Raw genomic sequence first — 13,955 nt, forward strand, 5'->3', positions numbered from 1 at the left:
TGCTCTGAATAAAGTACAATAAACAACCCAAACTATTGTGAGAACATACTTAAACACAATGAGTATAAATATAGGTAAGTTCCATTACTCATGAGAACACACCCACTAATATTTTAAGTGCTTAACAAGTTTTTTTTTTCAAAACTTTCAATTGCCAGTAAAATAGGTACCTAAACCTATCAAAGTTTTTTCCTTTGTAGGTTACATAATTAGGTTTTTGAAATGTGAAATTCGAGTGTTACTAATTTTCCCTGATAACCTGCAAATTACATTTTGTAAGATTGCCGGTCGTATCAAACTATTTGTGGTGCACTTTTATCTATCTCTTGTCCTGATTAGATGCTAATTTAATTATTTTTCACTGACCTGTTCAGATAGCTTCATATAGAAGCTCGAAGAATCTGTTCTTTCGGAATGATTCTCCGTTTTTGTCAACTTATCGTCGATTGTCTCATATTTGGTCTAAAGTCTAAACACTTATTTAGCATTTGTATCACTTTCATACATTTTAACAAAGTTCAATGTCGTCAAGCAATTCTTTACAAAGCTGCTTTACCATATTCATACTAGTTCACTATTACGCTTTCTCTTAGTTTTTTAAATGTGCATTCTTTTCTGTGTCAGTGTGTAATTAGTAAACTAATATGAGAAGCATTGGCAAATGAAAATGTTTAATTTTCATTGGAGCTTTAATCTAGTTGACCTTCATTTTGATTTCCATTTCTTCTAAGATAGCCCACCTACGAGTATGTATCTATATATGCAACGTCACGCCTCTTATCCCCAAAGGGATAGGCAGAGATGCACATTATACGGCACGTAATGCCGCTATACAATGTACACCCACTTTTCACCATTTTGTGTCTAACACAAAATGGTGATAGGTCCCATGTAATAGGGGGTGAGCCTATTGCCATATACTGGGCACAATTCAACTATTATGTACCTAATTACCTATTAACCAATGTAAGTTAATAGGCTCATCCCCTATTACGTCAGATTGTATTAATATTTACCTTTCCTTACCCCATCTTCTGCGAGATCTGCGATGTTATGTGAGACTGGACTAGCAGTACCCTTGAGAATTATGAATAAATAATAATCTATAATAATATTGCCGTGTTTTTCCATGAGTCGTGCTTAGAATGACTTTCCATTGTGTAATCTTCGGTAAAAGGTGTCAAACAAATATTGCCGTAAAACACTTGGGTAATTATTTGTTGGCACTGTGTCAGAGGTTTTCAAAGGGTTAGTTTCTTTACAAAATTGTTTTGTTCTTTCAAGCAACGTGTAGGTCATTTACTTCTCGCAGTATTTTACTTGAAGAGAAAAAATGGGAAATTCAGCGATGTCTAAGGTCTGACTCGGACATATCGCTAATATAATTATTCAGAAGATTCCATTAGAATATCTAATTTCTCTATGTATGTCTTTTTTGTGTTCACTAGCGTGACCACACCACACTATTGGTGATTACGAGTAATATCTACCTAGTTAGTACCTGTTCGTACTATGATCTCGATATTTCTCATTAATACCAAAAGGCAACTATTATAAAAAAAACCATAAAAAAGTATTGGTTTAAATTATGTTCTGCAATACTTTGGTATGCGTTTACAGCAATAAAATAAAACCTCATCACAATCTCGAAAGTTATTCACCGTTTATGAACTTTAATGGAAACCATTAGTAATACCAGCTTTGTTATTATCATATCTGTTAACGCCTCTGCACAATATTTGTGAAACGAAATGTAGTTGATGCACTGACATACTTGCTCCAACATTGGCCGGTATCGACCTGCATACACTTTGACCATGTAATGACCCACATTTTTATTTTATTGTCACCTTTCTGAATTGCACCATTTTGTCATCGATCATTAAATGTGTAACAATGATTCATGAACACATCACATTCATTATTTTAAAATATTTGTTTATATTAATTAACCTCCATTAATTTTTCAACAGCCGCTAGCCACTAAAATTGGGAGTTCCTCAAGGTTCTAGTCTGGGACCGTCGCATTTTTCGGCTAAACACAAAATCATTGAAACTTGGAATACTTATTAAAAGTTACAATTAACTAATGTGATTTATTATTCTGGGCTTATGAGGATATTGACATCTAAGATAAAATAATTTGGATAATAAAATAAGATATCCAATACTTTTTTAAACTATCACTTCTTCAAGGTTTGTGCAGACAAACTGGTTTCTGACGTAATATTTTTACATCAACTGGACTACCGGTTTATTATTTCGCTAATAAATAAATAAAAAACGAAAACTAATATTACAGAATCTATGAATGAAAGTGTAATTTATTATCAAAAGTTAAAGCGAACAATTAGGTCGCAGTACTTAATTTACTTTTGACCAGAACATCGCACTTTGGTCGTCACACTAGCATTTGTAATGAGATAAATGATCACGATTCCCGTTGCAAGACATGTTTTTCGAGATTTTTTTTTCTGCAAAACATCGGAATCTTGTTGGAACAAGTATTGAATTTATTGTTGCTGTTCCAATACTGCCTGTTTGGCCTAGTTACAATGGTCTTATGTGCTGTACGGCGCCTGCGCACCGGGTAGAAAGGTAAAAGCCTCTTAAATGTCCCCAGTACTCGCAGATAACATACAATACCAGTAAAATTCTTAAATAAGCACTAAGTAGGCTGCTCTTTTACTAAAACTGTTTGTAATTTAATTTTTATCTGTTAAATCTCAAATAAAAATACCAAGAAAGGAAAAATAAGTAAGGTTTAAGTAGGTGTTTAGCAGAAAAAGGAAGGTACCAGGTGTTTGTTAAGGGGATATTTTGTTTCGGTAACGAAGCCATTACATACCATTATATACTTAATATAACATTTAAAATAATTTAATTTATTGACCAACGTGGGTTATTACATGTAAAATTCTTCTTTCTTTTTAAAAAACGTTGCTCCACACTAGAATTTTCTCCGAGAAGCGGATTTTCTGTGTCATATGTGCGTTTACAAACATATAAGTTCACATACATATGACACCCAGACCCGCAACCACAATTTGTGAATCACGCAACGATTTGCTCCGTGCGAGAATCGAACCCATTACACATTGCCGGGCAGCCGGATGCCTAGCCACCGCACCAACCGTATTTATTATTTAATTGGACCTACCTATGTTTAAGACGGGTAAGGAAAATTTATAAATTCTTATTTGACTAAGTACCTTGCCTAAAAAAATAAACACAATATATGTAACTGCCGTACCAGCTGATCCAATTCGTTTACTCAGGTAAGGAAAATCACAATCTTTCGTTGCAATGTGAATTGATGGCCTACGCTCGTTAAGCTATTATAACAAAGTAGAGGTCAAACGCTGGTGAATCGTGATGTTATTAGAATAAAAATCTCATTACTATGTAGGTCTATGAGATGCCTAGTTATTTTAGCTATCGCTAGGTGCTATGGTATATTGAGGTATATAATAATTAATTATTTTTTAAAAACGTGCCCCACATTAATATTTTCTCCTATGACGTGGGTGCGTTTACAAACATACAAGTTCACATGCACATGACACCCAGACCCTAAATAACAATTTGTGGATTACACAAAGAGTTGTTTAGTACGAGAAATTAATCCGCTACACGTTGCACGGTAGCCAGTTGCCCAGCCACTGCGTCAACCGTGCGGTCAAATTAATTCAGAAAAGAAAAAAACATTTATTTCAAAAAACAAAAATAAAATGAACAATGACAAGTACAGCAAAAAATTGACAATGTGTATTTTGTCTGCGGTGAAATGGGACCAGTTCAGCATGTGCAAGATAAGGCCTAACGCTGGTATTCTACTGGCCCGAAAGTCAGGCCAATTCACTGACTGGTTCGATTTTTGGCGCCCATCGTGGTGAGTAAAGTAGATCTACCTGCATATCGCTGAAAACATCCCACTATTGGCGTGTGCAGTATGTAAATACTAGATCTCTTTTATTGTACACAATTGCTGCAAGTGTAATAGGAATACATGTACATTGTACAAATATAAAAATTTGGAGCCTACTACTGTATAAAAAGCAAATATCTTCAATACATTTCACTGCGATTTCAACTTCCAAGGCGCTTTGATTAAGCAATAAGCAAAAACTAAAGTATCAGGCGCTGACTTGAATGAATACTATAATAGTTATCAAATAGGTCCAATAAAATAAATAATTACACACACACTACACTAAACTACAGTGCAACTACAAGCTTATAATGGCCTGAGTAAAATTCATTCAAAGCGGGTCATTTAGCTCATAACCACAGTAGGTAAACATGATTGTATAAGCAGATCTATATCGCATGTAGGCAATAGGTATCTATTATGATCCCCCATGATTCGCTAATGCTCTTAATTACGCCATTACAGATAATAATTCCATAATTTTGCAAAATATCAGTGTTATGGAATTTGTGACATCGGCATTAGGTGTTTATAAGTGGTCGTGCGGGTGTAGGCCCAGCATACGGTGGGCAGGACTAAGTGGAGCGGAGTGGAGAAAGTGTTGGTGGTCTGGCCTGTCTGCGGTCTGTAGTGTGTGCGGTGCAGGCGCGTCGTCACCGCCATTCGTCCTCCTCCTTACACGCTGTGACCGTCTCCTCGTGAGTTCCGATTTCATTTTTAACCTTGATTTTTATTCGTGGTGTGTTGTGCAGTGTTGTGATCACAACTAAAAACAACGGTTTGTATTTTTTCTTATCTTAATTAATTGTTTGTCCAAAAGGTTTCGTTTCTTCGTTTAAAAGGCCCTTATAGGTATATAGTAGGGTGCCCCTACTTAATATTTTGACTTCTGGTTGAATAGAATTAAAGGTCGTATTCTAAAACACTTCTGCTTCTCATGAAGAACTTTGTAGTTTATAATATAAAACGTAAACTCAAAGCATAGAAATATTTAGTAACAACATCATCTTCATCCTTACAATTATCCACATTGCTTTGCAGATTACTAACATTCCAATTCCAGTTTAAGCAAAATTCCATTTAACAAACCAAGTAATTACCTGTTCCGTTGGAAACGTGTTGACATGACATGCATTTCAAATTAACGTCTGCACAACGTCAGTTGTATTTAAAATGCGCTTTTTAAATTCTTTTCTTTTGATAGCAATCAAGTATACGTGTAGTTTACATGACCCAACGATGTTTGTTTTTAATTTAAGTAGGTACCTAAGTATTTCATTCTACATTAAATATAACTATACATGAAGCTATACAACGTAGAAAATCTTCATAGGTATCTATTATGTAAATGGTAAATCAGGATAAGTATACCTATCGACAGGTGACAACCTGTGTTTCCTGCTTTGAAGGTCCCCAATAATCCTTTCTGTTCAATCACATTAGAATCAAACCTATAGAATTTTCTGGTGCAACGTTTACAACTACCCTCATCGCGTTGTCGGATGTTGCAAAATTTGCATAGTTTTCATTTATTTACCCCTAAAAAGTTTCCATACTAAATAGTTTTCCGTGAATCCACTTTCGTTTCTGTGAAATAATCGAAGAGGAGGAAAACCGACGACTCTCTACTATCTAAAGTGTAGAGAGTCCCGGGAACCGCGGAGTCGCACGCTGCACGCATACCAATCGGGAAATTTCAATTTTATTCTATCACTCACCATTCAACAAATTATTTATAGCCGCCGTTTCGATTATGTTGTAAGACGATTTCTAACGAATAACTAAATACGCTTACCTTAAACGTTCTTCGAATTAAACAATGCATGTGTGAAATGCCTAACAAGAATTTAAACATTTCCTAAATAAGTAGCAACAATGAATGGTAAAAAATCATTAAGGTCAGAGGTCCCAACCTAAGCTGTTAGTAGAAAATAAATTCTCGTAATTCTTTTAACCTTAAAAGAGACATATTCAAATTGGAAGAGAAAACTTTCTTTATATTGAATACATTTCACGAACACAGCCGAGCGATGATGTACCGACGATACGTCCTTTTGTTTGCATATTCTCATTACAATTACGTCGGTGGGCCCAATATGCCTCCTTGAGGTATCCTCACCACGTGACTTGTTACTTGTCGTTATCAAGTGTTGAAAAAACCAAAATAAATGCTAACGAATGTTGTTTTGATGAGTGATCTTAAGTTAGCGGTACCTCAGCAACCCACAGCGGGTTTTTTGACCCGGTCACGTCGTGTCCTTGATTCTCCGTTAGCGTTATCAGCAATGCAATCTCGTTGGAAACCTGATTATTAAGTATATCCAAATAAATTGTAATGAGCTGTAAAGAACGCCTGCTTGATTGTGATAAGGGTGTCAATTATGTGATTGAACTTGTTACACTTTCCAAGATGTGAATGTATGAGAACGCAGTGCAGGTCTCTTAATTGAAGTTAATTGTTAGGTGTCAAATAAATTTCTCTGGGATATTTGCTAGCTTTTTCTATCGTAGCAACAAAGACAAATATTCACGAGATTTGATGGAAACTCTATTTTTCAAGAACTTAAAAGGATATGTTTGTTTCTAGATATTAATCGCGATGAATTGGGCTGTTCTGTTGGTGTGCCTGGTCGGCTGGACAAGCTGTCAGGCCGCGACCATGGTTGAACCTCAAGAGAAAGAGAAAGGGCTCATCGAATGGATCAGTAATCTACTTGGGAACAACCCAACTTCCACTACTGTCAAGCCCGTTTATCAGGACCCTCCCAGCAATTGTCCTGCTTGTCGTAAGTATTTTCATGGAATACGTTAATTAGTACTTAGATTTTATTTTGTTGAAATCAGTCCCTTTGTATTTGCTCCGTGTTCAAAATCGAAGTAAAGCATTGGCGTACTGCGTAAATTGCGTTTGAAGTTCTAAAATTTCATTTAACTCTTTGCTTTGGTGTGATGATAGAGTCAACATGGGGTTACTAAGTTTCGCCAAGAACGTTAAAATTCTTTGGAGAGAAAGACTTGGAAATGTGGAATTTTCACCTCGCTAAAAGCTCTCCGGTGGCCGCTATCAGCACCGGCACCGGTCCCTCGCAATAGACCAGCTCAAGATCCTTCACAGTGCAAGACGTTACGGCGCATCCCTATGGTTCCTCGTGAGCCTCTGTACAGCTTACCTAATTTGTGAATGATGATAATATAATCACCATCTAGCTAAAGACTGCCTCGGTGAGATCTCGCGTTGGGGTGAACGTAATCGATTAACTTTTGCACCACATAAAACTTACCAGCTATTGCTTAAAGGAAACTTGAAATCATGGCCGTCCATTAAATTCAAAAACGTTCCCGTAAAACGAAAGGAGTCGGTTTGCTATCTCGGTCTAGTCTTAGAAAAAAACTTTTCTTTTATTGAACATATTAAGGCTATTAGTGAGAAAGCCAAAAATAATTTCTATGCACTCACGCGAATTTCGAAGGCTACCTGGGGTCTCTCTTTTCTTACGCTCAAAACCATATATGGAGCAACCTACCTAGGATGCGTGTGCTACGGGGCACCAGTATGGGCTGATAGGGCCACAATAGGCGCGGTACGGCGGAAGCTTCTTCAAGGTCAGCGTCTAGCCTTGATCTTTCTGTGTAAGGCTTATAGGACGGTTAGCACAGAGGCCCTACCTGTGCTCGCGGGACTACTTCCAGTCGATCTTGAGGTGCAGCGACGTGCTGCTATGTATTACAATGCGAGACCTAACTTTTCCGCAAACTTTCTAGCACAACGTGATCGAAACAAAATTGCTAGACTGCTTAAGCCATTAACGGACGTCTGGGATGAGCTTCTAATTGAATGGCAGTGCAGATGGGAATCTTCCACCAAGGGCCGTCACCTTTACCAGTTCTTTCCATCCGTGCATGAGCGACTGGAGAGGACATGGTTGGAGGTGGATCACTGTGTTGCCCAGTTTCTTACTGGCCATGGCAACTTTAAAAGCAAATTGTTCTCATTTAAACTCGTTGATTCACCATGGTGCCAATGTTCGACAGCGGAGTTGCAACATGAGCAATCCGCCCATCACATACTCTGGGAGTGTGGTCTCTGGCAATCTGAGCGTAACACTATGCTAGATAATTTAATTGTTTCATCAGGTGTAGTCTATTATACGGACCTTGTGGAGTCTAGAACGAATTTCCGTGCGTTAAGGCGTTTTTGCCATACCTATTATTGGAAGCAAGTATAACAGCTCACACATAGGACCCACTTAGTTTTAAGTCAAATTTCCGTGGTGCTTGGCGACTGGGCTTCTCCCAGTTGTGGAGTCTCTTTGTGCCTTAAGGCTTAAGTCATTCTGTCTCCTGCATTAAATTCACCGAGGGAAGTGGAAACTATCGTTTTCTTTTCTTCTCCTCTAATAATATCTTCTGATTTATTTCGTTGCGGGATCCAAGACAGTCATTCATGTCCCTGGGACGCGCCGGACTTCAATGTTCCGGTGTTTTCATGGTTGTATCTACTGTAGATCCTGGCTTACAGGAGTTGCAGCGGTGTGGGAGGTTGTGGCGGGCTTGTCCCATAAAAAAAAAAAAAAAAATATAATCACCATTTCTCAATGGAATTTACAACAGTGTAGAATTATTGACTAAATCGACTACTTTTTTCTTTTTCAGAATGTGGTTTAGCGCGAACAAAGCGCCGTATAGTTGGTGGGTACGAGACAAAAGAACGTGAATATCCCTGGATGGCGATGCTGATGTACAACGGAAGATTTTTCTGTGGTGGATCCCTCATTAACGATCTCTATGTCCTCACAGCTGCACATTGCACTGGGTAAGTGATTTTTGGCTTTGGAAATTTGTAGCGGATTTGACTTTGGTGTATTACCTCATTGATTAGATGTATTAGTGGCCTCAAATATATCTTCAACTCACATTTTCATCATTACCTACAAGACTTTTATGTGAACGGAAAGTAAAATGCTACTCTAGAAAGTAGCACCCAATTATTTTCCTACAAAATGGATGACGGCCAGCGGTGGTACCTATATACCTACTTGTGTACCTATTGTTACATTCTAATTTACCATCTAGGTTAATTAATTCAGAGATCAACAATACAGTACCGTTTCAGTATTTGATGCCAACTTGTCCCTAGTAACATAGGTATGTGCATAACAAAGCTTAGGAGGGTACCTAAAAATAGTAGAAAAGATTATGTTGCACGCAGTATTGGCCTTCTGCCACCTGCATTCTAGTCAACTGCATCTAAATGATTATGTTAATATTAAACAGGTGCATATTCTCACGCTGATCTGATTACATTAGGTAGGGTACCTAGCCACTGGGGTCGGAGGACGGAGCTATACAATCTACATAGCTCCGTCCCTCTTGCACTGCTCAATGATCGACCATTCTGACACAATTGTAATAGCAGACTAAGGCCCCTGGCACAGAATAATAAGTAAACCCCTGGTTTGTAGATGAGAACAGTTATGACTGTCGGTAGTCAAACTTAGTTTTTGCACAATCTGCTTTAGACTAAAGCCAGACAAGCGAACTGACGATAACTATATCGTCCACACTAAATCACATTTTCACTTTTAAAAAAAATTACAGGTACCGCAAGGAGCGCATCACCATTCGGTTGTTGGAACACGACACGTCCAACGCCAACGAGACGAAGACTATCGACAGGAAGGTAGCGGCCGTCATCAGACATCAGCGGTACAATCCTGGCACATACGACAATGATATTGCTCTAATGAGGCTTGATGAAAGGGTAATTTAAATATTTTAAAGTATCTAAGGTCTTGATGGACTTTTCATTTATAAATTAGAACTTCAGTTTACTGTTAGGTCTTTTGCTGTCGATGTATGGCCGTTGGTCACCAAGGGTTTCGGAAAAAGTGGACGAAGTTTTTTTAAAATATCTACATGACTTCTTAAGGATAAAATAAGTTTCAACGAAATCTATTACGGATATAAGTACCTAATCAATAGAGCACGCAGCGTAGGTAACTCCTACTTAATTATTAAACGTATTAATCCGTTCGTCACGCTATAGCTAAATCTATGTCTCTATCAATCCGTTCCGCTGATGCAAACTTGCAAACAACTAATGTTTGTTTTGAAGTAGAATTGCGTGATAAATCATCACTTTCACGAAATGGAATTCCTCATCGCTAACGAAATTCTTTTACTTGCACTCTTTCGGAGAACAATGTTTTAACATAGGTAATTAAGTGCCCGATAATTAAGATCTGGATCAAATCAAGATATACGAAAGAGTTTAGTATTGGTATGTTATCACTTTTGGCAATTTTGTCGACGACGCCAAGATTTAAGGCAGTTTTCCAAAATAGGATGAAAAAGATAGGGACTAAGCAGTAGCAGGTACCATGAGATACTCGTACTATAAATCTTATGAAGTAATGGTTTTCAAATATCTAATTTCACTTTTTTCTTCAACAGTTGGACTTGAGCACTGCAGTAAAACGAATCCGCCGGGATGAAGATGGTACTACCCCAGCGACTGAAGAAACTACTGCAACGCCAGACCCGGCTGATGACGTCAGAGTGAGACCTGTCTGCTTGCCTACACCAGGACTGTCATTCACACGGGAGTGTGCCGTGGTCATAGGCTGGGGTGTCACGGACGAAGGAGGATCCGTCTCCAATACGCTGCAAGAGGTTTGTCCTGTTGTTTTTCATCTTCACGATCTTCGCTATCAATTCACGAATGTTTTGCAAAATAAATCTGAGATAAGAACAGTGACGGCGACTGATGCAATTGTAAGCCGGTCTAGCATCATAATGATAAATTGATAAATAGACGATATTGCACGTGTCTTTAATTTGCATCAGATTAAGTAAACTGGCAGAGAAATGGATACAAAGCCTTTTCGAATACCTAATATAAGTATGAAATTAGATATCTATCTACTATATAGGTACCCTACTTTTGTATCTACTATCTACCCTACCTTTCTACCCCCAGGTGAAGGTACCAATCGTGTCGAATGCGGAGTGCAGAGATCGATCATACGGCAGGCGGATCACAGACAACATGATGTGTGCTGGTGAGCCTGATGGTGGCCGTGACGCCTGTCAGGGTGACTCCGGAGGTCCCCTACATGTCTTCAATCAAACCACTGAGAGATACCAGGAAGTCGGTTAGTAGTGTTACACATTGTTATTTAAAAAGCTTTAATAGTCAATCATTGTGTTTGACAACCATTGGAAAAAGACTATTTGCCACAAAGCTGACAAAAACTTCGATTGTTTGCAACTTGGTAATATCATCTATCCATAAAGGACGGATTTAAGAAAGCACGAAACTGTATTTATTAGAAAGTTCTGGATCTACTTATTAGAAAGTTACCCAGCTATTTGGAAGACAAGATCTAATTTCAAATGTTATTGCGATTTCAGGCGTGGTGTCTTGGGGAGAGGGTTGCGCAAGGCCCGACAAATATGGCGTGTACTCGAGGGTCAATCGATACCTGACGTGGATTAAGAGCAACACGGCCGACGCCTGCTACTGCAACTAAATGGCAATGTTCAATCACATGTAAAAGTGACGCGACAAAGTTATGACAATAGTGATGGACTCAGTTATTTATTTTACAGAATTAGGTACCTGTAAGTTGGAGTGCGAGATATAGATGTTTAAAAAATAAATACAAATACATAGTTGGTTTTTCTAGCTAGTTTTGTGTGCAGTGCTTGTAGGACGAAATTGTTTTTATGTAAATCCTACAATATGTTTTAATTGTAAAATTATAAATAGCAATTAAAATGTCTGAAATGTTTCAAAGTAATGACCCTACCCTATTTTTATTTAATCTATTAAACAGTAGCCGAGTTCTATCAGTGTACATTTAATATTTGGTTGCATTTTTGTAACTTTGTCCCTCAACTTTTGCATTATCTAGGTAGCTCTCTATTATTGTAAACAATAGTATTTATTTAATAAATAATTTGGGAAGATTTATTTAATTGTTTTATTAAAAGTTGCAACATTGAATTAAAGAATTGCATCATAGGTGTTTTAACAGTTGGTTTGGTATAACATTGATGTAAAGAAAACAACAAGATTTTATGATGTATTTATGTATTAATTATGACATAATTTATAAATAAGCTGACAATTATTTGATCTATATTTATAATATTTGATATTTGAAAGGCTCCTACACTACTTAGACTACATACTACCGGAATTAATTTATTTTCTATAGTATTCAGGTCCACAAGTAATAATTGAGCCTTAATTTAAATATCATTTTGTGGATACTCTACATCAAGAATATGGAATAATTTATCTGTAATTAAACATCTATATTTTTGCAACATTACATGCAAATAGTTATTATGAAGTTATTATAATAATTTCAAAATTATTCCTCTGCAAGAAAGAGAAAATACAGATTGTTTTCTTATACTAATACATTAAATTGAAATGGTCTAGATACACAGCTACAGAAATTGGATTAAATATTAGTAAAAATGTCTAAATAGTGAGGAAAGTTCCGACAGAACATTGCTGTAAATATGGCCAGGAGTTGACAAGTTATCCAAACCTGGGTTGAGTGGTGACATTCGCGTGTCAGTTCCTGTGGAAGTGGATGTGATTGTCTCTTCAACAACTTCATTGCCTCGTTTCACTATCCGCCTGGTCTCAATCGATCCGTCTGGCTTAGTTACACTTGTGGTGATGATGGTCTGGCAGAATGACCGGCCTGGTACCAACTCCCCACTGAATGGTGTGATAGGAACAATCGGTTTGTCTTTCTTCGTTTTGAGCAATCCAGATATTTCATTTGATGATATTTTACCATCTAAATCTATGTCTTCTTTCAACTGCTCTTGCGGGTGCTTGTGGTAGCCGGGCTTCAGATAGTAGTCCCGTATGTTTCCTGTGGGGAAATGTTCTTGTGCATCTTCACCTTGCTCTGGCGGCAGTGGGTTGATGGTCGTGAAAGAATCGAAGGGGTTGTCGTTGGTGAATGACCTAATGTCTCCAAACATAGCGCTGAAGGTCTGGAACATTTCATGCATCTGTCGAGAGAACTCTCGGTGAATGTCTATAGAATCGGAGAACTCTTTCATTTCGTGTCTGGTGTATAGTTCATCACCGTCATCTTCGTCGTCGGAACTCCAAATTGGATTTCTAAAATCATTTCTAGGCGGATCCTGTTTTATGCCAAAAAATATCCGTAATTTGTCCATGAAGTTGTTTTGCGCCATTGTGAGTTGAACTTGTTGATTTTAGAGATGACGATGGGAAACTGTAAGTTCGGTTATTTTTGCTGGTTAATGTTGATATTTTATTTATTGCGCAACAAACAAAAATTATACGACAGCTGTTTTCTTAATCCAGTCCAGTATTAAAATCACAAGTGTAGCATATACAATATCTGCTATCTCAACTGTAGGTAACACTTTATCAAGATGTTATCGATCTGCGCGATTTACTTTCGTATTTTTAATGCTAAATATTTTTATATATTTTTATTGTGAATACGGAACGTTCAGCGGCGAAAAATGTCAATGTTTTTCCTCAATTCAGAAATATGTGGAAAGTACTAGAACTTTATTGATTTTACTTACGTTGGTTCCGATACTTAAAAAAAAATTAAAAAGATATTTTATACAAATGTCTTACATTTAAACTAAATAACTATACTAAATGTTACTAACTTTTTAAATCAAATATTAATATTTAATGCAAAATGGAAATCCGTGATTCTTATTTCTGAACGGAAAATTAATGCTACGGCTACACTTGCTTGCTTGAGCACGAATCAAGATTGTAACCTAGAACTAGAACAGAGATATCAATGCCTATTCTAGAACCCTAGAATTATCCATAAATTATACTTCATATTATACATCAATACCATCTCTCTTTTATTATTTTATTCGTACTATTACCAACCTACATTCTCTTGGAATCTTATCTAGACACACGGCAGTGTGTCCGCCAAGTTCGAGCAATTTCTTCTACGATGCCAATCTCAATTTTATTTCCAGTTCCTGA

The 13,955-nt window shown here is 37.2% G+C and overlaps 2 protein-coding genes across 3 annotated transcripts; one reads left to right on the forward strand and one right to left on the reverse strand.

Annotated features, from left to right (window-relative positions):
• The first annotated feature begins 4,416 nt into the window (after window positions 1–4,416).
• Window positions 4,417–11,906, forward strand: LOC118269739 (trypsin-like). Of its 2 annotated transcripts, none has more exons than XM_050707131.1 (7): window positions 4,417–4,629; window positions 6,519–6,717; window positions 8,585–8,744; window positions 9,530–9,692; window positions 10,385–10,603; window positions 10,911–11,085; window positions 11,345–11,906. In XM_050707131.1, exons 1-7 carry the CDS (start codon window positions 4,432–4,434, stop codon window positions 11,461–11,463), a joined length of 1,233 nt encoding a protein of 410 aa, XP_050563088.1. In that variant the 5' UTR covers window positions 4,417–4,431; the 3' UTR covers window positions 11,464–11,906. The 2 variants fall into 2 exon arrangements, with proteins under 2 accessions (XP_050563088.1, XP_050563089.1); XM_050707132.1 differs by having other exon boundaries at window positions 4,535–4,709.
• A 103-nt stretch (window positions 11,907–12,009) lies between these two features.
• On the reverse strand, window positions 12,010–13,418 carry LOC118269890 (uncharacterized). Its single transcript, XM_035585256.2, has one exon. The coding sequence runs from the start codon at window positions 13,160–13,162 to the stop codon at window positions 12,413–12,415; it is 750 nt and encodes a 249-aa protein (XP_035441149.2). The 5' UTR covers window positions 13,163–13,418; the 3' UTR covers window positions 12,010–12,412.
• Window positions 13,419–13,955: the final 537 nt, after the last annotated feature.

This window comes from Spodoptera frugiperda, chromosome 30, assembly GCF_023101765.2.
Source record: "Spodoptera frugiperda isolate SF20-4 chromosome 30, AGI-APGP_CSIRO_Sfru_2.0, whole genome shotgun sequence".
In the NCBI taxonomy this organism is placed as follows: domain Eukaryota; kingdom Metazoa; phylum Arthropoda; class Insecta; order Lepidoptera; family Noctuidae; genus Spodoptera; species Spodoptera frugiperda.

What these genes read in the sequence shown, in the direction of transcription:
- LOC118269739 (XM_050707131.1), top strand. Translation starts at nt 4,432, where the DNA reads ATGGAATTTGTGACATCGGCATTAGGTGTTTATAAGTGGTCGTGCGGG. An exon ending in CACGCTGTGACCGTCTCCTC is followed by an intron (nt 4,630 to 6,518) that starts GTGAGTTCCGAT and finishes GTTTGTTTCTAG; the next exon opens with ATATTAATCGCGATGAATTG. An exon ending in CAGCAATTGTCCTGCTTGTC is followed by an intron (nt 6,718 to 8,584) that starts GTAAGTATTTTC and finishes TTTCTTTTTCAG; the next exon opens with AATGTGGTTTAGCGCGAACA.
- LOC118269890 (XM_035585256.2), bottom strand. Translation starts at nt 13,162, where the DNA reads ATGGCGCAAAACAACTTCATGGACAAATTACGGATATTTTTTGGCATA.